The following is a 27600-nucleotide window of genomic DNA, read 5'->3' as shown; positions in this document are numbered from 1 at the left end:
TACAAAACTGGTGGTGATGTGCAATAATAATGACTAATATAAATGACCATGAGGAACTTCTATGGGTATAGAAATTCAATTAAGATAGAGTACCTACTCTTGCACTGTATAATAAGACAATGAGGATCTGAAGATGAGTCTGCCCTCAAAGACTTGGACTTTGTTAGTGGACAGGCTAGTACACACACGGAGTCCAAGGTAGAAGGTAGGATGTCTGGGCACCAAGGAGAAATGGGGGCTTGGATTAAAATGGTTAATCCAAGCATTTGGATTAGGGGAATGATTTCCTGTAGAAGAAATTACTGCCTGGCTTCCTGTGAAACAAGGGCTCTGCACTTTGCCCTCGGGAATGTAGTATGATGAACTTTTCACCTTAAAAATGAAAACCTGATAATCAGAGACCCTGGGCATCGCCTTTTGCAAGCCTTTCATCCTAGAGTTGGAAAAAACTGAAGCCCGAACTAGCAGTGCATTTGCCTGCTATTATCAGAAGGGCAAGTCAGTGGCAGAACAGTTTTCTGATTCCAGTCCAGTGCCTTCCCACTTGATGAATCAGTCGTTTAAGCTCACTGGCAAGATCTTCGTACTTCTTCCCCTCCCTGCACCTGCGCTCTTAGTCTAAGGGCAACTGTCAAAGACCTGCCAATCTTATCCCGGCTCAGAGTTTCCACCCTCGGAACAAGAGTGCACTCTTGGAAAGATTCACACCATAATGAACTAGTGTAAAAACATTGGCCATTTGAAGAGAAGAGCACAAAATTCCACAAAACTGCTCAGCTTGCCGAGCTCTTTCCACACCCACCCTTGGTCACCGACCTCGGAAGTGACGTAAGGGAACCGGAAGCGCTGGCGTGGTGGCCGACTTCCTGTTGGTAGAGGCTGGGGGGTGGGGGGTTGGCTCCGCTGTGTGCGACTGTGTGGGGCAGCCTGGGGCAGCCCTGGAGCGGCTGACCCTCTGCCTGTGGGGACGGGAGTCGCGAGGCGGCCGCCATGGCGGGGTCGGAGAGCCAGCTCAAGAAAATGGTGTCCAAGGTGAGGCCGCGGCGCGCTTGCCTCTCGGCGCGCACCCACCGCTCTCTTCCGCGCCGCCCGGGCCTTCCCGACCAGCCCAGCGAGCACCCCCGGGCGGGCCCGAAGCCCCGGGCAGTGCCCGGCCGCCTCCGCCGCCCCAGCCCCGGGATGCCTGTCGCCCGGTGCCGGAATCCTGGGCCGGGGCCGGCGGGGGGCGGCGACGGTCAACAAAGGCGCGGAGCCGAGGCTGCCTGCCGCCTGCCACCTGCCGCCCGCCCTCCTCTCTTCAGGGAGAGAGTTTGGAGCAGTCTTTGGGGCAGTATAGTTTTCGTCTTAGTTTTTATCAACACAAAGAGAGGGTTGTACTTAAAACTCGGTCGTGGGCACTCCTCCACTTGTGTCCCAGTGTAGGCTTCGTGCGTCTTCGCCCTTCCCTCCCGGCCCCCGGAGATTGTGTCCTTTTCAGTTTGTATTCTTCACGCAGCTCAATAGCCGACCCGTGGGAGATCATAACTTTTGGTTGAATTGGCTCAGTTATAGGTAAAAACGTCCTGAGAAGCCAGAATACCGGTACCTCACTACATCGGGTGAAATAAATAGAATTCCATTACCATTCCAGGGACTTTGATTTGCTAAGAGTGACTACCTTTAATTGTATGCTACTTATAACGCGGAATTATTTGCTTTGAAATTTTTAATCTTCACCGTTCAAGACCGGTGTATTTTTTCATTTTTATAAAAGTAGGTAGGCATTTTGTATTTAAAGCCGTGGGTTATTTTGACAACTACTTAAAATGTAGCACCTGATACCAGAGTGAACTGGGTGGTTTTTTTGTTTTTGTTTTTTTTCAGTTTACCAAAGCTAATTGGAATAAGATGTATGTGAAATGGTTGAGTGTAGAATCTTCTCCAGTTAAACGATTAGCTTTAGATACTTTTGTCAAAACAAGAATGGTAGGAAGCAAAGAAGTTTAAACAGTCTTCAATAGTATTAAAGTACACTATTATGTATGAACTTATTCCTTTGAAAAATATACTTTTTCCCCCGGTAAAATCATCCCCATAGTCTTTGATTGAAGAGCAAATAATCTCTAAATAGAGAGTGATGGTTTTTTAAATAAAGCTTCTCTTGATTGCTCTAATCATATCTTCTAGGCTTCTGATTTTCTTTCTTTTAAAAAAAAATTGAGGTATAGTTGATTTGATTTTCTTTCGATAAAGTAATTATCCTTAACTGTAGAGGAAGTTTTAGGGAGCCCTAGAAGATTGTGGCAGAGGTCTATGTTGTAACATTTATATATTGCTTTTTTTTTTAAAGTACATTGTTTTATATACTATGTAACTGAAGAGTATCTGTTCCGTACCATTTTTTTATCTTTAAAGTTGATAACATTGCCTTTAAAGTTTATTCCTTAATTTATATGTATGAAGGTATTTACATACAAGGACAGGAATATTCAAATATTGGTTTTGAATTTTTAAAACCATAATTAGTTTTCCTAAACTTTCTGTAGAGGAACCTGCCTTCAAAGACAGAGGCAGGACATCTTTAGAAGATATTTTATACCTCCACCTGTCTTTTCCCTCCACCCTCTTCATATCCTAAGAACAAAAAAGGACATAGGGAAGAGGTGGGAGAGGGCATTCTGTCTTTCTTTTGGTTCTTGGCTCGGTTTCTGAAAAACCAAGTCTCTTACAAGTGGTGATGTCAGTTCTGAGTATCGGCATGTTTTCTCTCCAGCCTGTGAAGAGATAGATAGGTAGGAATAGTAAGTAGGATAATAGAAACAATTTGTGGAATTTCTTCCTCCTGGTGGAGGGCTAGCTTCAGGTGTTATCCTTTCAGTTGGATGTGGTCCAGTGTAGGCATTGGTAGCCAGGACCTTGGACACATTGCTAGGGTGATGGTCCTTTACTCTTTATCTGATTCTGGGACTTCATCACCCAACATGTTACTTTGGGCCACCTGCTTTGACTTATGTCTTTTTTGAGGTATAATTGACATAGAACAGTATATTATCTTTTGATATATTACTACAGGTATATTTTTCCTTTGAGCATTTATTTTAGCTCCCAGCTTAAATACAGCTTTTAGTTTAACACCCTCTCTGTCATTGTTTTTGCAGTAAGAGAGGTATATTTATGCTATTGGTCCATCTTGCTTTACACAAATAACTTTTATATTTTTCATACAGACAACTACCTGTATTCTTACATGCTATATCTACAACATTCCTAGAGGTGGAGTCACTACTAACTAGGTAGGAGAGAGCTGGCACATTAAAGATTGTAATGCACTTCACACTGTTGTAGATTCTAGGGATACAACAGTGAACAGACAGTGTGGAATTTAAATTCTATTAGAAGGCAACAAACAGCTCAGTAAGTACATTAAGTAGCATGTTAGAAGGTGTTAAGTACTTTGGAGAAAAGTAAAGCAGGAAAGGGTAATAGAGTGCTCAAACGTGAGAATAGGATAGGTTGCAATTTTATAGAATAGTAAAGGAAGACCTTCCTGAGGTCTATTTGAGCAAGACCTGAAAGAGGTGAGGAAGCAAACTGGAACAATCTGGAGTAAGAACATTCCAGGAAGAAGGAAAAACAAGCACAAGGGCCCTGAGACAGAAGCTTGTCATGCATGATAGAGGAACAGCAAAGGGAGCTAAGGGGGCTGGACTGGAGTGAGCAAGGGGAAGCAGTGCTGAATAAAGGGGTGGTAGATTTTGGAGGGTCTTGCAGGCCACTGTAAGCACTTTGGCTTGTACTTGGAGTATGGTGGGAAACCCCTGATCTGTTAACAGTATAGCTCTAGCTGCTGTGCTGAGACTAGACTGTAGGAGGTTCAGTCGAGTGGAAGCAGAGACAACTCTAAGGAGGCAGTTGTAGTAACCTAAGTGTAGCTATGAAGGTAGTGAGGAGTGATCAGGTTCTGGATATTTTTGAAGGTAGAGCTAACAGGGTTTTCTGACAGATTCACTGTGGATGTGTAGGAAAGAGAAGCATCCAGGATAATGTCAAAGCTGTTGTCCTGAGCAACTAGAAGGATACAGACATGGAAGACTGTAAGAGGCATAGATTTTGGGGGGAAGATAAGGAGTTCAATTTTGATCATGTTAAATTTGACATTCATTAGATATCCAAGTGGAGATATCAAATTGGTAATTGGATATACATGTCTGGAGTTCAGGAAAGAGGTTCAGACTGGAATTTTTAAATTTGGGAGTTATCAGTGTATAAATGTTATTTTAAGCCATGCATGGAGATCACCAAAGGAGTGAGTTGAGATAAAGAAGAGGATCAAGGACTGAGCCCTGGGGCTCAATATTATTAAGATAAGAGGTTAGGAGAAGAGAAAGAACCAGCAAAGACACTGAGAAGGGGTAGCCACAGAGAGGAGAAAAAGAAGCAGTCGTGTCCTGCAAATCAAGTGAAGAACGTGTTAAGAGGAAGGAATTGACTTGGTCAAATGCTGCTGTGATAGGTTAAGTAAGATGAAGACTGAGGATTGGCCATTGCATATGGCCATGTGTGGCAGTTACTGGTGACGTTAATGAGCAATTTCAGTGAAAGTGGAAAACGCTGATTGGAGTGGGTTTGAAGAGAATGGGTCTAGTCTTTGAGCATCAGTGGTTAACATCACGGAGAGATACCTAGATGTCTTATGCTACTTGATGGAAAAACACCATCATCTGTGAAATGATCTTGCCAGAGAGAGGGGAAGATAGTGGAGGAAAAAAAAAGTAAAATTTAGAAAAAAATCATGAAAAAGATCATAACTTCCAGATCCAACTACTAATTCACAAGAAATACAAAGGGAATAGGAACATATATATTAAACTACACCAAGGGGACGCAGTTAGCAGAATCCAAACTGTGGGAGCTTCTATAGGACAAATGAACCGATTTCTTCAACAGGTAAGTTTCAAGGGGTTAAAATAGAAATGAGCCCACTGATGAGTAGTTAAATAAAATGTGTTATATCCATATAATGGAATATTATTCAGCAACATGAATGTACCTTGAAAACGTGCTAAGTGAAAGAAGGTAGTCATAAATGACCACAGACTATATAATTCCATTTATATGAAATGTCCAGAATAGGCAAATTGATAGAAACAAAGTAGATTAGCAGTTGTCTAGGGTGAAAGGGGATGTTGCTGGTGGAGTGAGTGGGTGATTGCTACAGGGTATGCATTTCTTTTGGGGGTGATGAAGATGTTCTAAAATTGATTGTGGTGGCGGTTGTACAACTCTGAATGTACTAACAGCCACTGAGCCTTACGTAAGTCACTTTAAATATGTGAATTATATGGTATGTGAATTATATCTCAGTAAAGCTATTATCAAAAAAGAGGGGTGGGAGAGAATCTGTAGATTAAAAGAGGCCTAAAGAACATTTTAACAGATTGAAATATGTGGTCTTTATTTGGATCTCCATTCAAACAAACCCTCCCCCCCAAAAAAGACATGAGACTGCATATTTTATGATATAAGGAAATAGTGATTATTTTAGTATGATAGTAGTACTGTGGGCTTCTTTTTAAGTTCTTATCTTTTAAAGATACGTACTAAAATATTTATGGGTAATAGGATATGATGTTACCATTTGCTTCAGAATAATACAGGAGGAGGGAAAGGTGAATGAGATTATAGATTAAATAAGATTGGCTATGAGTTGATTGTTGAAGCTGGGTGTAGTGCTGAAGCAGGGGATTTATTATACTGTTCTACTTTTGGATACCTTTGAAATGTTCCATAATAAAAAGCTTTAAGAGGAGAGAGTAGGAAGAGAGCAATTACGGACAGCAAAAGTAGGAAGCTCCTTGCAGGAGTTTTTCCTGTAAAGGGGAACTGAGAGAAGTTTGGTTGTAGGTGGAGGGGGAAGGGAGGTAAGGAATGTTATTGTGTGAATAAGACAGGAGAAAGAAGAATATGTGTGTGGTAATAGTACTGATCCCATAGCATGGAAAAATTGGTGCTTCAGGACAAAAGAGGTCAAGAACTGCTGAAGAGATGCCTTTGAGTAGACCTGGATTTATTTCCTAATTTTTCTTGTATTTTCTCCCTTATTGTCTATCACTGTCTTTTGTGCTGGTCTCTGAGATTTCTTTGACTTTATATTCTAATCCTTCTATTGGATGTTTTTTTTCTACTCTCACTTTTCTTTACGTCCAAGAGTCCTTTCTTTTCTGAGTGTTCTTGTTTTATGGATACAATATCATTTCTTCTTTCTTTGAAATTTTTAGTGCTAATTCTTTTTGAAGTTTTCTTCTGCTCCTTGCATTATTTTTATTCTTAGTTCCTTCTTTCCGTTTCTGTCTGTGACATGTTTCTTGGAGTCTTTCTTTTTGGAATAGCTGACTGTTCCTTTTTAAGAGAGAAGCACTAAAAGCTGATTGAAAGCTTTGTGCATGAATGGAGCTTGTCAGCTGGTGAGCTTCAGTGTGTTGTGAACAGATGGGGATCCCCATCTCCTGATTTCCTAATCGGCTAAGAGTGTGTAAACAAGGTTCCTAGTTTTCCTGGACTGGAGTGGTACAAGGCAGGGGTATGAGAATACAATACAGCACATGGTAAATTGCAAAATAGTATTGACGATGAATGCTGGAGAGGGAGAGACCATTTTGGGCTAAAGGGAAGTCTGGAAAAGGATTCATTGAGAAGGAAAGTGATGCAAACTAGGTCTTTGAGAATGATTAAGATTTGATTTGACGGAGGGCCTTTTAAGTTGGAAAAAGAGCTAAAATGGAGGTAAAAGTTTGAATAGGTGGCAGGAGAAAAAGCTACTGAGGTTCTTTCAGTCTTTATTTAATTAATGTTAATGATCACTCAGAACCATTATACTTTTAAGAAGAGTGCTATTAATAAGATTTTAAGAAAATTAACCTAGCAGTAAAATATGTGCATTGGTTTTAAACTAAATTCATTTGTAATTTTCCTTTTCAGTACAAATACAGAGACCTAACTGTACGTGAAACTGTCAGTGTTATTACTTTATACAAAGATCTCAAACCTGTATTGGATTCATATGGTGAGTTTATATAATAAAAATATCAAGTACTATACTTTGAGTTTACTCTTTTTGTTAATAATTGTAGGTTTCCCATTTTCCCTTTAAGTTTGTTGGTTTTTTCATTGTAGGACTAACCTTCACCTAAAAAAAGCTGTGAGAGATAGGAAATTACAAGATCTAATAATAACATCTTACATTTGTTTCGTTATTTTAAGTTTTAATATACTACTCTAACATAGAACTAATGCAAATTTAGAACTAGAGGTGATGTTAAAAATAGTTCAGCCCATCATTTCCCAAAATAGTATACATAGTTGTGAAGAATGTTGCTTTGGGGGCGTGGGTAGAGGGGATTCTGAGGTTACGTTTGAGCACTTATAGATTAAACAAAGTTAAATGGGTTTCTTTGCAACAAGATTTCTCAGAGCCTTTAATATGCTAATGTGTCATTATGCCTCACCAAGGGGGGAGAGAAGATAATACATCGTTCAGTATATTCTAAAGTTAATTAACTAGTGAACCTTTTTTCTCTCTAGAGCATCTCTTTATATTCTTGAGAACACATTTTGTAAAACTATATTCTGGACTATCCTTTTCATTTTATAGATGAAGAAAACACTTAAAAACTATTGTCCTTAATTCTGTAGAGTACGTCGGTGACAATTTGTGTCCACCTTCTATTGAGATGAAATAAAGTTGTGATTTAAGTAAGAAATGACAATATTTAGAGGGTTTTTTTTTGTTTGTTTGTTTTTAAACAGTCTTTTCGGCCCTACCAATCCTAACATAATCTCTCCAACCCCGTCTCCTGGTAAAACACCAAATGTGCCAGGGCCAAGGGAAACCCATGCTGCCTCCTGCCCATTGTGAGGCCCTTGGCAATGAGGGCAGAGAGCTGAATTTTGTAGCTGAGGCTCTCACTCTAAACCCCACTAGTCTCCAGGGCTTTGTAAACAGGAGCCTGGTGAGAGGCAGCAGAGGGGGAATCAATCCTGAATTTCCTGAACAACAAAGTCATGAACCGGAAGTCCTCTCCCAAACTAGGGCATAATTCTCCTTCCTGTCCACATACTGTACTATGGTATTTACATCTGCAAAAAAACTCATATTACCAAAATTAGAGTTAATTTTAAAATGGCTTCAGTGGGGGAATAAAGTGACAAAGACTAGAACTTTATGGTAAGTGTACAGCTTTTACTGAATACTAAAAGAATAAATGTTGATCAAAACTGACAAAGAGGGGGCTTCCCTGGTGGCGCAGTGGTTGAGAGTCCGCCTGCTGTTGCAGGGGACACGGGTTCGTGCCCTGGTCCGGGAGGATCCCACATGCCGCGGAGCAGCTGGGCCTGTGAGCCATGGCCGCTGAGCCTGCGCGCCCGGAGCCTGTGCTCCGCAACGGGAGAGGCCACAGCAGTGAGAGGCCCGCGTACCGCAAAAAACAACAACAACAACAACAACAACAACAACAACAACAAAAAACTGACAAAGACTCCAACATCATTGAACAAATATTATATATACAGCCACACAGGCTGGACCAAGTCTAAACCATTGTCATCAACATGCTTTTAGAGTAAATATAACCCTAAAATTAAATACAGTGGTCTTTTTAAAATACAAAATCAGAATAAATTACAGCACAGTTTATAATTGTCAATAGTAGGTAAAAGAACTGAGGTCAACAGTACAGTTCTGTGTTCTTGTACTTCACATTACAGCCTTTCCTCTATGTAATACAGTGTTAATTCCAAATCATTATTACAGATAATAGCAGTCCTTGTAACACAAAGTATGTGCCCTAGTTATTCAGTCAATTACAGGTAGGAAAACTTGTGCGATGTGAGAAATATTTGTATTAAAAGAAGACGTCCGGGCTTCCCTGGTGGCGCAGTGGTTGAGAGTCCGCCTGCCGATGCAGGGGACGCGGGTTCGTGCCCCGGTCTGGGAAGATCCCACATGCCGCAGAGCGGCTGGGCCCGCGAGCCATGGCCGCGGAGCCTGTGTGTCCGGAGCCTGTGCTCCGCAACGGGAGAGGCCACGGCAGTGAGAGGCCCGCGTACAGCAAAAAAAAAAAAAAAAAAAAAAAAAAGAAGACGTCCGTATTTGACTGTGAAAACTTTTTTCCTTTTTCATACTGTGGGATACTACATTGGGATTGAGAATGACAGTGAGTGGTAATAAACATCTGAAAATATTAGGTTAATATTTAATATGGTGTCAGTTAGTAGTGATTTTTAAGTAATTTTATAATCATGTTGGTTGGGGATCCAGAGCTCATATTTATTGGGACTGTAGCATTAACATTTATTTTTCCAAGTAATTCATAGCATCTTTACTCATTCAAAAGCTGATCCCATTAAGTGAATCAACAAAGGATACTTTATTATTGGACAAAATGTATGAACATTAACAAGTTAGTCCCTTTCAAGGGTAATAATGTGTTTTAACTGTTGTTTCTGAAACATAAGAATAACTTATTTGGGAGTATCTGTGAGAATGCTTGTTGATTAACTCATTATTCTTACCTTTCAGTTTTTAATGATGGCAGTTCCAGGGAACTAATGAACCTCACTGGAACGATTCCTGTGCCTTATAGAGGTAAATGTCTTATGTGATTCATGTTTCCAACATAGATGCATTTTAATTCACATTTAGTTGCCAGAGAATTGTAGGTAATTAAGCTTGCTTTTTTGTGACTTTCATGATAATATAGAAACTTCACCTCCTATTCTAATTGAACTTCATTTGGCAGCAGCACCTCATATTTTCAACTTTTTTCCCCTACTTCCTTACCAAGATATATCAACAAATAAGTGCCTCAGTGCACTGGAAGAGTTTGTTTCATAGAATCAGAGAACCTTAGAACTAGAAAGGGATCTTAGCTGCCTCCTAGTTCAGCTCCCACCCTACTCAAACTTATCTGACAATGGGAAGCTGTATAGTATAGTGACTAAGATAGAGGCTTTACAGTCAGGGCAGAGTAGGGTTTTAGTTCTCCCTCTGTAATCTATTAGTTTTGTGACAATGGGCATCTGTAACATTTGGATAATAGTACCTAACTCAAAGAAGAATTCATTTGTAATAATGTATGTAAAGGACTTAGCACAGAGGCTGGTATATCAAAAGCAGCTATCATTTATGGTTGCAATGCTGATGATGGATAATTACATCTCTGTTAGTCAGCCACCCTCTGCTGGAATACTTACAATGATAATGGAGCATTCAGCTTCATGAGCAGCTGTGGACAGCTCTGTTTGTTAGATACTCCTTGTGACTAGCTAAGACCTGTGTCTCAGTAACCTACCCATTGATTTTATATAGTACCTGCTATGCGTGGGGGAAAAGGGCTAGAGATACAAAGGTGAATAAAGGATGTACCTTCTCTGGAAGAACATACACAAATAGGGGAAACAGGGAATAAATAGATATTTACACTATTCTATACCTGTTTTAGAATAATGAAATATAAAGGTGCTGTGAGATTATAGAGGAGAACAAGAACACGTGGGAAGGTCATCAAAGAAATGACGTTCAATTTGGTGTTAAAGGTTGAGTGAACCATTCATAACAGAATGGACATCCCAGGCAGAGGGAAAAAACACTTCAGCATCAGCATTTTATAGAGCAAATACGAGTGAACTTCAGGATTACTGACTTTGCCTTTACCCCAGGAAGTAAGCTCTGGTGAGGGAAAAACGTACGTGGGGGAGAGAAGGAGGCAGAAGACTATCAGACATAATTAAGGACATTTATTATTTTTTTCTTCCGGTTTTATTGAGATGTAATTGACATATAGCACTATATAAGTTTAAGATATACAGCATAATGATTGACTTCATACATCAAGAAATGATTACCTCAGTAAGTTTAGTGAACATCTGTCATATAGGTACAAAATTAGAGAAACAAAAAAAATTTTTCCCTTGTGATGAAATTCTTAAGTTTTCATCAAGTTGCGATGTTTACTCTCTTAACAACTTTCATATATAACATACAGCAGTGTTGATGACATTTATCATGCTGTACACTACATTCCCAGTACTTACTTTTTTTTTTGGCTGCGTTGGGTCTTCGTTGCTGCTCACGGGCTTTCTCTAGTTGTGGCGAGCAGGGGCTACTCTTCGTTGCGGTGCGTGGGCTTCTCATTGCAGTGGTTTCTCTTGTAGTGGCGCACGGGCTCTAGGCGCACAGACTTCAGTAGTTGTGGCACCTGGGCTCAGTAGTTGTGGCACATGGGCTTAGTTGCTCCGTGGCATGTGGGATCTTCCCGGACCAGGGTACGAACCTGTGTCCCCTGCATTGGCAGGCGGATTCTTAATCACTGCACCACCAGGGAAGCCCCCTACTTTTTTATAACTGGAAGTTTGTACTTTATGTCTACCGTCCTACAATTCTCCCTTCCCCCCAGCCCTCACCTCTGATGACCACAAATTTGATCTCTTTTTCTGTTTGTTTGTTTATCTGTATGTGTTTGAAGTATAATTGACCTATAACACTGTGTTAGTTTCTGTTATACAACATAGTGATTTGATATTTCTGTACCTTTCAAAATGATCAACATGATAAGTCTAGTTACCATCTGTCACCATACAAAACATTACATAATTATTGACAGTATTCCCCCACACTGTACATTATCATACTGTGATTCATTTATTTTGCAGCTGGAAGTTTGTAGCTCTTAATCTTCCTCACCTGTTTCTCTCCTCCCACCTTCTTCCCCTCTGGCAACCACCTCTTCTTTGTATCTATGAGCCTGTTTCTGTTTAGTTTTGTTTGTTCATTTGTTTTGTTTTTTAGATTCCACATATAAGTGAAATCATACAGTATTCGTCTTTCTCTGTCTGACTTATTTCACTTAGCATAATACCCTCTAGGTCTATCCATGTTATCACAAATGGCAAGACTTCATTCTTTTCTATGGCTCAGTAATATTCCATTATGTATATGTATACCACATCTTCTTTATCCATTCATCTATCAGTGGGTACTTAGGTTGCTTCCATATCTTGGCTATTGTAAATAATGTTGCAGTGAACACAGGAGTGCATATATCTTTTCAAATTAGTGTTTTCATTTTCTTCAGATAAATAACCAGAAGTAGAATTGCTGGATCATATGGTAGTTCTATTTTTAATTTTTAAGTAATCTCCATACTGTTTTCCATAGTGGCTGCACCAATTTATATTCCCACCAGCAGTGCACAAGGGTTCTCTTTTTCATACACACACAAACACACACACACACACACGCATACATATATGTAAATTTTATTTAAACTAAACCTTTGTTCCTTCACCATATTTTTGTACGGCACAGTTCCTAAGCCTAAGTAATTCTAGAGAATCTGTCATTTTCACAAAGCAAAGAATTCTAGATGGTGGAAGTAAAGTTGTTTTGTGTATTAGGATATATTTTATTGGAGTCTTTTTTTTCATTCTAGAAGTACTTTGGGTAAAAAATAAATCTGAAGTCCCATAACTGTCTGATTTCTTTAAGTGAATTTTATGTGTATATACTTTTATGAAGTAAAACTGTTTCTGAGTGGGGGAAATGTATCTGAATTATGTTAGGTGATTCAAATGGTTGCTGGGGACACTGGGCTTTAACCTTAGGAAGAAAAGTCTTTGATTTATGTTCAGTATATTAACTATCAGATCCTTTGAAACACTGTTCATTTTGACTATATATAGTCAAATTTCTCAACTGAGAGATTCTATTACATAAAGCAAAATAAAGGGGATGACATCATTGATTGTGAAACTACCACTGAAAATGCCATATTCATGCATCTGTTTGACACTTGGATTAGGTTTTACAGTGTGACTTTTGGCAAGGGAATTTCAAGTTTAGCATATCACTTTCCGAAAGGACACCATTATCTATGGTCTTCCTTCTATATCCTTTACCAGTGAACTTTATTAACTGAAATGACAAGAGTCAAATAACAAAGAATGGTTTGAACCAAAAGATAATTTGTGAATAACTTTTTACGGCAGTAAGTACACTTACTACACTGGCAGAGTAGTGATTAATTAGCTCCTTAATCCTGCTGATGTATTTTACAAACTGAAAATTTGAGAAACTGATGTTAAACAGAACTTTGAAACATAAAATATTTGTTGTGATTTTTTAAAAAAGTGTTGCCTAGTTGTAGCTCTTTGTTGCTTACCTACTAAGCCATTATTGAAAAATAATAAAAGTAGAGTAACTGAAGTTTCTCTTTCTCTCTTAGGTACTACATATAATATTCCAATATGCCTGTGGCTGCTGGACACATACCCATATAATCCCCCTATCTGTTTTGTTAAGCCTACTAGTTCAATGACTATTAAAACAGGAAAGCATGTGGATGCTAACGGGAAGATATATCTTCCTTATCTACATGAATGGAAACACGTAAGTATTAACAGAGTGTTCTGCGAATTCGTTGTATTTTATATATTTTGTTCACTAGCACTTACTTTCTGTCAACTCTCAAGGAGGATTAAAGGAGAATAAATTCACATAAGATCACTAATCACTGAGCTGGGTAATTCAGAAAGGCTCTTTAAAAGAAATATATCTGGACTTCCCTGGTGGTGCAGTGGTTAAGAATCCTGCCAATGCAGGGGACGTGGGTTCAAGCCCTGGTCAGGGAAGATCCCACATGCCGCGGCCCAACTAAGCCCACACGCCACAACTACTGAGCCTGCATTCTAGAGCCCATAAGCCACAATTACTGAGCCCACATGCCACAACTACTGAAGCCCGTGCTTGTAGAGCCTGTGCTCTGCAACGAGAAGCCACTGCAATGAGAAGCCCATGCACCGCAATGAAGAGTAGCCCCTGCTTGCCACAACTAGTGAAAGCCCCCGTGCCACAGCGAAGAACCAATGTAGCCATAAATAGATAGATAGATAGATAGATACATTTATTTTTTTATTTGAAAAAATATATATATTGGGTTGGCCAAAAGGTTCAGTTGTTTTTTTCCGTAAGATGGCTTTAGTAGCACTTAGTTGTCTTTAACTTCATTCAAAACAGTTTTGTTAGATCGTATGTGATAGCTGTGCTATCAACGTGCATTTAAAAAAAGACATCAAAATTGGTGAATTTTTGTGTAGCCATTCATTTTAATATTGAAGATAGAAGAAAAACAACATTTTTGGCATATTATGCTTTATTATTTCCTGAAAGGTAAAAATGCAACTGAAATGCACAAAAAGATTTGTGCAGTGTATGGAGAAGGTGCTGCGATGATCGGATGTGTCAAAAGTGGTTTGCGAAGTTTCATGCTGTAGATTTCTCGCTGGATGATGCTGCATGTCGGGTAGACCAGTTGAAGTTGATAGCAGTCAAATCAAGACGTTAATTGAGAGCAGTCAACATTATACGACGTGGGAGATAGCTAACATACTCAAAATATCCAAATCAAGCATTGAAAATCATTTGCACCAGCTTGGTTATGTGAATCGCTTTGATGTTTGGGTTCCACGTAAGTTAAGCAAAAAAAAACTTCCTGACCATATTTCCGCATGCGATTCTCTACTTAAACGTAATGAAAACTTTCCGTTTTTTAAATAAATTGTGATGGGAGGTGAAAAGCGGATACTGTACAGTAATGTGGAACGGAAGAGATCGTAGGCAAGCGAAATGAACCACCACCAACCACACCAAAGGCCGGTCTTCATCCAAAGAAGGTGATGTTGTGTATATGGTAGGATTGGAAGGGAATCCTCTATTATGAGTTCCTTCTGGAAAACCAAACGATTCATTCCAACAAGTACTGCTCCTAGTTAGTCCAACTGAAAGTAGCACTCAACAAAAAGCGTCCAGAATTAGTCAACAGGAAACGCATAATCTTCCATCAGGATAACGCAAGATAGCGTGTTTTTTGAAGACCAGGCAAAAACCGTTACAGCTTGGCTGGGAAGTTCTGATTCATCTGCCATATTTACCAGACATTGCACCTTCAGATTTCCATTTATTTTGGTCTTTCCAAAATTCTCTTAATGGAAAAAAATCCCTGGAAGACTGTAAAAGGCACCGGGAACAGTTCTTTGCTCAAAAAGATAAAAATTTGGGGGAAATGAAGTTGCCTGAAAAATGGCAGAAGGTAGTGGAACAAAACGGTGAATACTTTGTTCAACAAAGTTCTTGGTGAAAATGAAAAATGTGTCTTTTATTTTTACTTAAAAACAGAAGACACTTTTTGGCCAACCCAATAGTATACTGGTGGCATATATTTGTGAAACTGTTCAAATCTCATTACTCAAAGTGTTCCTATCAAGAAGTAATACTAGTAAGAAACTTCTGTTTCTGCCTCTGATGGTATAGCTCTGGCAGTTTCTATCCAAAAAAATGCTAGAAAAGCCAAAGTACAAACAACATCTGCGGAAGGCTTTGGAGAACTGTTGAGGCAATTAGGACTTGAAGGGCCAAGATCCTTGCTGCAAAGAGATGAGTCAACATTCTGCCAGTTTTCCCTAAGAGTATTTCCTGATTCTTGGTACAGAGTGAGAGGCTGAGAATCTGGGCAGAGGGCATTAGCTAGAGGCAAAGAAGACTGCACAGTTTCTAACAGTCTCACAGGGCTGAAAAGACAACAGTTGCTGTTCTGTCTGCCAGGCAGCCAGTATCTTAGGAGCCAAGATTTGGGAGAAAAGGAAGCTACAAAGAAGTGAGCCAGATAATTTGAGTTTCCCCCTCAAGGGATATGCTGAATTCCTAAATTTCAAAGACAAGATGCTAAAAAGCTAAGCAGAAAACCTCTGAAATTCATAGCCAAGTTCTCAGCAGTCTTAGGTTGAGGAGGCAGTATGAGTTTGGAACCACTCACAAGGAGGAGGGGTATGAGTAAACATCCTAGGCTCTCAGTTGGCACCACTGGAGGAATACACCCCATGAGTGGGAACTCAGGCAGAATGAGGCCTATAAAACTCCACCCTTGAATCAGTTCAGTGCCTGATTATAATTCTCACGGTATCTGCCGGCCATAGGATAGAGTGAACTGTTGCTGGAAGGAGATAATATATAGAGCCTAATTTTTCACGAAGTGTCTGGTGTACAATTTAAAATTATCAAGTACATCGAGAGATAGGACAAAGGGGGAAAAAAGACAGTAGAAACAGGATACCAACCTCCAGGTAACCCAGTTATCAGACACAGACTTGAAAATGATTGTGATTAGTATGTTCAATACGGAGACTTAATTATATTTAAAATGAACCAAATAGAAATCTTAGAACTGAAAAATAGAATAACAGAAATTAAAAACCCAATAGAGGGACTTCCCTGGTGGCGCAGTGGTTAAGAATCTGCCTGCCAATGCAGGAGACACGGGTTCGAGCCCTGGTCTGGGAAGATCCAACATGCCATGGAGCATCTAAGCCCGTGTGCCACAACTACTGAGCCTGCGCTCTAGAGCCTGCGATCCACAACTATTGAGCCCACGTGCTGCAACTACTGAAGCCCACGCACCTAGAACCCGTGCTCCGCAACAAGAGAAGCCACTGCAATGAAAAGCCCGCGCACCGCAACGAAGAGTAGCCCCCACTCTCCGCAGCTAGAGAAAGCCCGTGCGCAGCAACGAAGACCCAACGCAGCCAAAATAAATAAATAAAATAAATTTAAAAAACAAAACAAAAAAACTCAGTAGATGGGTTTAATAGCAGATTAGACTCAGCAGAATAGAGAATTAATGAACTGGTTTATGAATACTTTATATTTTTAATGCTGTTGACGTAGGAATAAACCTTACAAAAGATGTACAAATCCATTATGGAGAAAATTCCAAATTTTATTGAAAGATATTAGAGGAGACTTAAGTCAAAAATAGAGAACCTTGTTCATGGATTGGAAGACTCAGTATTATAAATATGTTGGTTCTCTACAAATTGATCTATTCTTTTTCTTTTTAAAGAAGATGTTGGGGGTAGGAGTTTATTAATTTATTTATTTTTGCTGTGTTGGGTCTTCATTTCTGTGCGAGGGCTTTCTCTAGTTGTGGCAAGCGGGGGCCACTCTTCATCGCAGTGCGCGGGCCTCTCACTATCGCGGCCTCTCTTGTTTCGGAGCACAGGCTCCAGACGCGCAGGCTCAGTAGTTGTGACTCACGGGCCTAGTTGCTCCGTGGCATGTGGGATCCTCCCAGACCAGGGCTCGAATCCGTGTCCCCTGCATTAGCAGGCAGATTCTCAACCACTGCGCCACCAGGGAAGCCCTGATCTATTTCTTAACAGAAGTGTTTGTTTCTTTGCATATTTGTTAATTTTGTGAACTTGATAAGCTGAATCCAAAGTTTATATGGAAATGCAAATATTAAGAATAGCCAAGAAGAATAAGGTGGAACGGACTTGCCCTAGAGGTATCAAAATGCATTTTAGAAAACTAGTAATTAAGATGGTATGGAATTGTCAGAGAAATATTCAAATGATAGATGGAACATAATAAATAACCCAGAAAAAAGATACACTATACAGGCATACCTTGGAGATACTGTGGACTCAATTCCAGACTACTGCAGTAAAGCAAAATGTTGCAATAAAATGAGTCACACAAATTGCATGGTTTCCCAATGCATGTAAAAGTTGTGTTTACACTATACTGTAGTCTGTTAAATGTGCAATAGTGTTATGTCTAAACAAACAGTATTCATACCTTAATTAAAAATACTTTATTGTATCCTATAATAAAGCATCATAGAATATGAAAAAGAATATATATATGTATAACTGAATCACTTTGCTGTACAGCAGAAATTAACATTGTAAATCAACTATACTTCAAGAGAATAAATTTAAAAAAATACTTTATTGTTAAAAAATGTTAACCATCATGTGACAACGCAGGGTTGCCACAAACCTTCAATTTGTAAAAACTGCAGTATCTGCAAAGGACAATAAAGCTAAGCACAGTAAGAAAAGGTATGCCTATACATAAACACTTGATGTATAACAGTGGTGTTATAGTAGGTAAGTGGGGATAAGATTAACTTCAGTAATGGAGCTGGGACAGTGAGATTCCTATTTGTATAATATACAAAAATCCATTTCAGGTAGATTGTGAAAGGCAAAAAAATAAGACTTTTAAAACATAATATAGGAGACTGCCTTTCATGATCTTGTAATAGGTGAGGTTTTTTTTTAACAAGATGGAAAACTTTTACTATAAAGGAAAAGACAACTAAATTTTACCTTGAGCTTATGCAGATTAAGAACTTCTGTTCATGAAAGACACATTAAAAACTGAAAAGACTAACCACAAACTGAAAGAATATACTTGTAGTACTTAACACCCACAGGGTAATGTCCAGAACATAAAAATAACTTCTGGGAATCATTAAAAGAAAGAAGCCCAATAGAAAAATAGATGAAACTCTTGAACAAGTACTTCACAAAAGAGAAATCCTAATGGCCAGTAAACATATGGAAAGATGTTTAATCCTGCTTGTAGTGAGGGAAATATAAATTAAGACCATAACGAGATACCATCACATGCACATTAAATTTGCACTACCAGTTGACAATGCTAAGGGTTAGAGAGGATGTGGAGCAAAGGGGACTCTTAGACACTGCTGATGCGAGCAAAATTGACACAACTACTCTGGAAATTAGTTGGGCATTACCTAGTAAAGTTGTAAGGGCCCATGCCCTATGTCCTGGCAATTCCACTCCTTGGTATGTACGCTAGAGCAGGGTTTCTCAACCTCAGTGCTACTGGCATTGTGCGTCGGATAATTCTTTATTGTGGGAGAGCTGTTCTGTTCATTATAGGATGTAGGATCCCTGGCCTTTATCCACAAGATGCCAGTAGCATGAGAGTTGTGACAACTGAAAGTGTCTCTAGACATTTCTAAGTATCCACTGGGAGACAGAAAGAGCACCCCCAGTTCATAACTGCTGCACAAGAGCAACCCTTGTGGGCTTCCCTGGTGGTGCAGCGGTTGGGAATCCACCTGCCAATGCAGGGGACACGGGTTCGAGCCCTGGTCCAGGAAGACCCCACATGCCGCGGAGCAACTAAGCCCGTGGGCCACAGCTGCTGAGTCTCTGTTCGAGAGCCCGTGAGCCACAACTACTGAAGCCCGCACGCCTAGAGCCTGTGCTCTGCAACAAGAGAAGCCACCGCGATAAGAAGCCTGTGCACTGCAACGAAGAGTAGCCCCCTCTTGCTGCAACTAGAGAAAGGCCGCACGCAGCAGTGAAGACCCAATGCAGCCAAAAAAAAAGAGTAACCCTTGCACATACATACTAGGAAACAGAGCAAGAATGTTCATGGCAGCATAAATAACCAAAGACTGGATACAACCCATATGACTGTTAACAACAGGAGAGTGAATAAAGAAGTTGTGTATTCATTCAGTGGAACACCATACAGCCATTAAAATGAATTTATAACTACACCCTTTAACAGGAATGTATCTTACAAACATTGTTGAAATAAGTCTCAATAGAATCCACAGTTTGATTTAATTCAGAAACAGAAAAAATTAAACATACTGTTTAGAAAATTGTTTATAAGGTAGTAGTTTAAAGAAAAGAATGATCATCTGCTAAGTCAGAGAAGTGGGTAACTATAGAATAGATAGAGGGGGATGCAGTCAGGAACTTGTAAGTTGCTGGCAATCTTCTATTTCTTAACTTGGATGATAGCTACACAAATATTTTCTTTGTTGTTACTCTTTAAAGTTACATACGTTTTATACATTTCTGTGTGTATGATATATTCCACAAATCTAACAAAAAAGACATAATGGTAGCTAACTTTGGTATAGTATTCAAGGTATCATGGAAGATCCTGATTTTTAGCTAAGGACTTCATCCTTTAATAGGCAGTTGGGAGTCATTTTAGATTTCTGAACAAAAGTAAGGCATTAAATGCAATGATTATTAGGTATAATGTCTGAAGTGTACTAGATAAATACATTTATTAGCTTTCTGACTGAAAATCACTAGCTGCTTTAAAACATAAAACCCCAAATACTAGAGACGTAACACTGGAAATTTCTTGCTCACATTAGTCCACTGGGAGTCTTCCTCACTGGCAGGCAGCTTTCCCTCACTTGAGCTTCAGGGACCAGGCGCTTTCCAGTTTGTTGTGCCACCATCTCCCGGGGCTTCAGAGTCCTCCGCATCAAGGAAGACAAGCAAAGAGATTGGTGGCCCTCCTTCTTGTGCACCTTGGCTTAAAAGTTAAATCTCTTCTGCTTATGGTCCATTGGTAAAAGCTAGTTGCAAGAAGGACTGGAAAATGTTTCCGCCTAAGCAACTGATTCTCAGCAACAACAACTCTGTATAATGGGAGGGGAGCATGAAGTTTTATAGAAAATTCTCTCAATCATAATCAGTAAGTAAAACTAGAAGCTGCACAGAAGGCTATTGTAGTAATCTAGCATGGCACAGAACGTGAACTAGGGCTGCTCTCATTTATCTTGAGCTTACTAATTCAATTGCTTATTAATCCTAATCCTGAACATGTATCATATACTGCTTAGAATGAAAATCTGACCTTTTTATTGCTTGCTGGAAAAGCAAACAAAAAGGGATAGAGAAGAAAGCAATTTTGCTCTTCAAGTTTTCAGGGTTTTCAATAGGAAAACAGTTTTATAAAGATATTATATGTTTCAGTTGACCCTTAGGTGTTTGAGCTAAAATAAACTAATATTCTTGCTATGTTTTTTGTATCCTGTATCATTCTGAATTAGTCATTTGTCATTCTGAAATATTCATGACCTGTTGCTTTATAATAGGCCTGGAAGTAGGTATTAACGATTAATTTTCCTTTCTTCAAAGACTTTAATGTGAAAGGAATGGTATGGTAAAAAATTAAAATAAAATTTGTCTTGACCAAACTATGGTTATAAGACTGTATAAATGGAGTACTGATTCATACTACAAACATGGGTTAACCTTTGAAAATATTATGCTAGGTGAAAAAAGCCAGACACGAATTGTATGATTCCATTTACATGAAATGTCCAGAATAGGCAGATCCAATGACAAAATAGATTTGTGGTTGCCAGGAGCTGAGGGGAGGGGGAAATTGGAAGTGATCACTAATAGGGATAGATTTCTTTTGAGGATGATAACAATATTCTGGAATTAGACAGTGGTGATGGAGAAAAACCACTGAACTATACACTTTTTAAAAAATTTATTTATTCTTGGCTGCATTGGGTCTTTGTTGCTGCACGCGGGCTTTCTCTAGCTGTGGCGAGTGGGGGCTACTCTTTGTGGGGCACGGGCTTCTCATCGTGGTGGCTTCTCTTGTTGCAGCACATGGGCTCTAGGGTGCGTGGGCTTCCACAGTTGTGGTGCGTGGGCTCAGCAGTTGTGCATGGGCTCAGCAGTTGTGGCTCTCAGGCTCTAGAGCGCAGGCTCAGCGGTTGTGGCGCACAGACTTAGTTGCTCTGTCGCATGTGGGATCTTCCCGGACCAGGGATGGAACCCATGTCCCCTACATTGGCAGGCGGATTCTTAACCACTGCACCACCAGGGAAGTCCTGAACTATACACCTTTAGATGGTAAATTTTATGGTATGTGAATTATCTCAATTTTTAAAGTGCATGATTTTAAAATCATTTTATGATTTAGTTAGGGAGTTTTGTTGGACTAAATAATTAACAAGAGATTAAGTTGTGTGATTCTCAATAGCACCCCCCCTCACACACCAGCCATAATCTCCAGCCAACACTCCTTGGTGCTACACAGATACTGTACATGTTTACTCCCTGTCTCAGCGTGTTACAGACAGACATAAGAAGGGTATTGGAATGGTGCGAATTAGCAAGTTTTTGTAAGAAGCTTTCTGAAATGTTATCTATTGTCACTGTCCGTACGTTGGGACAGAATGGAACAAAATTGGTGCTTTGGAAAGTTGAAAGCTGCTAGTAAACTCTTCTGTCAGGAGAAGGGAAGTTATGAAGATGATTAGCTGGTCAAGATAATTGAGTAATCCTTCAGAACCTGATGAACTAATGAATGAAGTATGTGAGGTGAGATATACACAAAATATAATGGGTGAAAACAGAACCATCAGATAAGTCAGTTTGAACAACTTTGCCTAGCATAGTTTGTCTTAAATTAGTGATCAATAGATACTTGAGAAAAAAGTTTAGCAGCCTTTATGGGATACAGGCACTCTCTTTGTAACTATGATATTGGAAGGAAAGATCCTTTAATAATTTATATCTTTTGTACAGCAATCTAGTGATTTCTAAAGTGGAGTCTACCTGTAATTTCAGAGTTCATAATACTATCTTTAATAAAAATTAATCTAGGAACATGTGTTTCCAAGGTAACAATGTTATCTTTTAAAGGCCTTAAATAATATTTGTGACTACTGCTTACATCCATCCCTGAGTTCATACCAGCATCCTTAATTTGTCCACTGGAAATATAATAAATTTTGGTTAGCTGTATGGAGTCAAATGAAGAACAATACCATCTGAATTTTGCAGTATACTGCTTTGGCTAGTGCTGTTTTTATATACATGAAGTAGCAGCCTTGCTACACATAAATAGTAAGTAGAAATCACCTAGCTGTATTAAATTAATTAAATGGAATTTTCACGTTTGGGGTCCTACAAAGGAAATTGTCGAGCTAAGTTGAAAACAGATAAGAAATGGCCAGACTTTTCCTTATTGCCAAAAAGTAAATCTGTAAATGACTTTAATTTGTTTTCCGTTTTTAGCCACAGTCAGACTTGTTGGGGCTTATTCAAGTTATGATTGTGGTGTTTGGAGAAGAACCTCCAGTCTTTTCTCGTGCTACTATTTCAGCGTCCTATCCACCATACCAGGCAACAGGGCCACCAAACAGTAAGTAGAACTGAGATTTGATTTTTAAACTCATATAAACAAAAGAAAACAAAATCTTGTAAAAAAATTTTTTTTGATGACTTCACTTTGCTTTTTAGCTTATCAAGTTAGTGGATTTTTTGGAGGTATTCTGAGGCCCCACATCTGCATGTACAGATTCCCAACAAAGACTGGCATTTGGGCTTTCGTTTGTGGGTAGAAATCTAACTATGGGTGTGCTGGATTCCAAAATGGAGGAGAAAGAATGCTGGAATAGAGCTGGAATTTTTTTTAAAATTATGCATGCCATGGAATAGCTTTATTTGATCCGTTTGGAAGCAGATACAACTTGAAAGGCAATCTGACCTTTTGTTTGCAACTCCAGGATCAGTGCTGTAGATAAGAATCAATTATAAAGTAAACTATATCATTCACATTCAGCTATTCTGGGTGTACACAATGGACATCTAGCTCTCAGCTTTCTTCTCTTGAGTACAACCAATTCATGATTTTACTTTGAGTGGAGAGGGTGGGGGCATGGAGTCAATATCAGTTCTCCCCTAACTGGTGTACGTTATCTCTATTATTTCTGGGTTTTTCAAAAATAATTCTTACTGATACTTTAAAATCACTCTGGATAATTGAGAGTTGGTTGTACTTACTTGTTTTGACTTTACTAAACCTGTTCATTGTGTTTTGAGCTGCGATTTTTTTAAACAAATTTTTGTTTAAGATAATTAACCAGACTTAATTTATCTTATAAGTTAGATTATGTGAGCTTTCATTTTCCTTCCGCTGAAAATTATCCTCCTCCTCTTTAATCCATTCTGCCTTGAGGAGCATCTTGACTAACAAGCTGAATGGGAATCTAACAGAACTTTCTGAATCCATTTCCTTTTCCTTCTCTGCTTTCCCAGAATAAGTTTGGTTGTAGCATTTTGTTGCTCTTTTCATAAGGATTCTAGGGATTCTTTTGGATCATAAATTTGTTTTCATCTTAATAAATTCTGTTGACTTTAATATCCAAGGTTAGATTATCTTGCCCATCTAATGTTGAAATGCAAAATATTTCCTAGATCATCGTTCACATTTATTTGCTCAAATAACATAACCAGTGACCACTTAAGATAAAGGTAACCTTTTCAGAACGTTAGTCCCCTAAGCAACATATTTTTCCTAAATTTCTTCTAGTTTTATGTTAACATTGGAAGTGCAGCATTCAAGAAAGAGACCTCACTAAAGAGGTCACTATTACACTTCCATTTTGCACTCACTCACTATAAATCACATCAAACAATATAGAGCTAATATAAGTAAATTACTAAAAGAGACCAACTTATTGTCTGTCCATTACAGTTTTAATACTTTTTATACATTTAAATGATATTCATTATTGTTATGTATGACTGCAAAGAAATGAAAGTCTGAATTCCGTCCTACACCCACACATCAAGGAACAGCCCAGAAATTTGGATCCATACCTAAACAAATAGGATCTTCTAGTTAAGAAATTATATACTTCTATTATTATTATTATTATCATCATCATCATTACTGTAAACATTTTTTTAAAGAAGATGTTGGGGGTAGGAGTTTATTAATTTATTAATTTATTTTGCTGCGTTGGATCTTCGTTTCTTTGCGAGGGCTTTCTCTAGTTGTGGCAAGTGGGGGCCACTCTTCATCGCAGTGCATGGGCCTGTCACTATCGCGGCGTCTCTTGTTGCGGAACACAGGCTCCAGACGCGCAGGCTCAGTAGTTGTGGCTCATGGGCCTAGTTGCTCCGCGGCATGTAGGATCCTCCCAGACCAGGGCTCGAACCTGTGTCCCCTGCATTAGCAGGCAGATTCTCAACCACTGCGCTACCAGGGAAGCCCTACTGTAAACATTTTTGATCTCTGGTTTTAGGAAAACTTTTGAGCTATCTGTAAGTCACACTAAAAAATTGTTGTGCCCAAACCTCATTTTTTGACAACTAACAGTAATAGTCAACGTTTATTCAGTGGTAACCATGAGACACAGCTAAGCACTTCATATTAGTTCTTATTTAATCCTTATAATAACCCCATATATTATGCTTATTTGTATTCCATTTTATTCTGGTTCTGAAATTACTTCACCTCATTATCTGCTTCCTTACCAGTCTTGGACTCAACTTTTGTTGTTTCCCAAAATCAAAATTTGAAGATTTTGGTCAAATTACTAGCTTTTCAGAACCTTAGAAAGGAAAATTGCCTATAATTTTGAGGAAATTGCTTATAACTGTGAAGTGGTAGTTTATATGTGTTTAAGAGAAACTAGAATGGGGAGAGAAACTAGTAATTGACTGTATATGTTGCTGACACCTAATAGTGGCCTCATCTTTTGATGTTCATAAAGATCAACTGTGTTTTGGCCCAGGAAGAAGAAATGTGTTATGAGATCTAGCAATTATGACATTTTGGGACGTTTTTTTTCCCGCTATGAAATAGCATTGAACATCATCCTTAGCTTCATTATACTTAAGAAAAAATTTACTTATGACATCTATAGATTCATCCTAACAAGAAGACTATGAACACTGATATTTGGGGATGTAAGCTCAGCAACTCTGATAAAGACATTTAAGGCCCTTAGTCAGAGCCCAGCATACTTCTCCCATCCACTTGCATTATGTGCTCTAAAAGTTTATTTCTTGAGTGTTCCACTTTTCTCTTCAAGCCTTTGTATACCATTCATCTACTAGATCACTCTTGTTTACCCCTACCTCCTACATTTAATTAGCTACCTCCTGTATGATCCCATATATATCACTCTGTACTTCTCCTGTCATGACACTTATCACTCTGTATTTTTATTCTTTTCTTGTTTATCTCCTTCACTAGACTATAAGCAACTTGAGGCCAGGAATTCTTTCTTTCTTTCTTTCTTTTTTTAATCCAGTGCCTTTCACAGAAAGGCACTAAAATATTTATTGATTGGATTAAGGGCTAATTCATCATTATATTCAGTGAGAAAAATTTCACTGAGGTTAATTTGATTTTCAGACAAGTTGTTTCCAGTTAAGGCCAAAATTAACTTCTTCTCTTTTTCTTCCTCGATGTTGGCTAGCCTCTTGGCATCACTGACTAGTTCTTTGTCATTAGTGTTCTCTTTAAAATATATATATAAAGCATTCTTTATGCTTGCTAGATCTGAACCTTTTTCCACCTAGTATTTCCAAGCTTTTGTTTGTTTTAACCAGTCTGGCTGAATATAAGTTTTGTTTAGGACTTCTTGTAGTAATTTGAAGTCATTTAAAGTCCTCAGTCAAGCCAACAAAACCAGCTGTGCTAATCGGTCAACATAATCTTGCAAGAAATATCAAAAGATATCTTAGATATAATAAAGAGGTCACTTTCTAAGAAGCTGACCTTGGACCAGAGGAGGGCACAATTACCTTCCTCTAAATTCCAAACTGAATTGGCTCCTGTCTCAGGTTATAGACTCATTGAGAGCTTGAAGAGCTGACCAGGTTGACCTGTTCGCCAGTTAATCCTTGTTGGAATTGTCACGTTTAATGCTTTTAGAGTTATGTGATTTGAAGATATTTATTAGTTGCAGTGAAGAACTAATATGGCTGGAGTGTTTTGTTTTGGTGCTGAGATTTGAATTCTTCAACTGTATGAAGTTTTGCTGTGGTTTGATGGTGCTGTGTGTGTGATACCCTATATATCCAGAACTATGCATACTATTTTAAAATATTAAAAATTATTTTTAGCTTCCTACATGCCAGGCATGCCAAGTGGAATTTCTGCATACCCATCCGGATACCCTCCCAATCCCAGGTAATGAAAAATTATCTTTTGAATAATTGTATTAGAAATTCTATTAGATCTAGAATAAAAATAATGGGTGCTAACTAGGGCATTAAAGTGAAATTAGTTGCAGTTTATTGGAAGGTAAAACTCAGTTTATTGCTGAAATTTTATGGTATATACATAGTTCAAGAGGAGTTTTTTCCATTTAGAGAAACGCAGCTCCATTCTATTTAGAGAGAGGAAAGGGGTGGGGAAATGACAATAATCTTGATTAGTTTTGTACCTTGAAATCCTTCTTTCTTTCAAGAACTCTGTATATCCAGTGTAAATGGCTGAAAGATTAATGGAATACTAATTATGATGACTTCAGCCATGGAGAAAAATATTTTAATATCCTTTTAAAAAAACTGACCTTTTCTGTAAACAACAGGGAATGAATTAATGGTGCATATGGTGGGGTCAGTCTTGTCCCCATATTTGTTTATTCAGTTCATAGACTACACGTACTACCAACCTTTATTATCCATATGTTAATCACATAACAGGTAAATTAAATTAATAGTGAAATCAGTCTATGAATAATATATACTAGAAAAATCAATAAGAAATCATTATTAATCCATGTTTTAAATGTGCACCTGTTCCAGGGGTAATCTAGGAGTACTTTCCAAAGGTGGTCTTGGGGCTAACTTAGAATGCAAGACTGGCATATACTTGGTGCCTAGATGAAAATTTTCCAGCTACTCAAAATTAACAAGAATTAACAAAAAAATTTTAGCCCTGCTAACTCTTCTTAGCTCCACAGAACCTCACAGATAAATGCAGCTAGAATTCCGGAACACCTGCCATAAATAAATATATGTATATGCATATATAATATGCAAGATCTTATAAGTTAGGTTTAGCAAACATTTATTTGGGGGCCTTTCTTAATTTCAAGAACTAGCTTTATAAGGTAGTAAGTATTCTGTCACATTTATCTGGGTAAGCAGACTAGATGAACATCTGTCAGA

At 38.6% G+C, this 27600-nt stretch overlaps 1 protein-coding gene across 1 annotated transcript in view; it reads left to right on the top strand.

Moving 5' to 3' along the window:
• The first annotated feature begins 871 nt into the window (after positions 1–871).
• Positions 872–27600, top strand: part of TSG101 (tumor susceptibility 101) — a 50755-nt gene continuing 24026 nt past the window's right edge. The window contains exons 1-6 of the mRNA XM_060104272.1: positions 872–1032; positions 6958–7042; positions 9557–9622; positions 13260–13423; positions 22702–22828; positions 26548–26614. Coding sequence (XP_059960255.1) covers positions 991–1032; positions 6958–7042; positions 9557–9622; positions 13260–13423; positions 22702–22828; positions 26548–26614 — 551 coding nt within the window. The 5' untranslated portion in view covers positions 872–990. The remainder of the gene's footprint in view (positions 1033–6957; positions 7043–9556; positions 9623–13259; positions 13424–22701; positions 22829–26547; positions 26615–27600) is intronic.

This window comes from Mesoplodon densirostris, chromosome 7, assembly GCF_025265405.1.
Source record: "Mesoplodon densirostris isolate mMesDen1 chromosome 7, mMesDen1 primary haplotype, whole genome shotgun sequence".
Classification (NCBI taxonomy): domain Eukaryota; kingdom Metazoa; phylum Chordata; class Mammalia; order Artiodactyla; family Ziphiidae; genus Mesoplodon; species Mesoplodon densirostris.
Note: the sequence above shows the minus strand (reverse complement) of the source record. Positions and strands in the feature narration are given on the sequence as shown.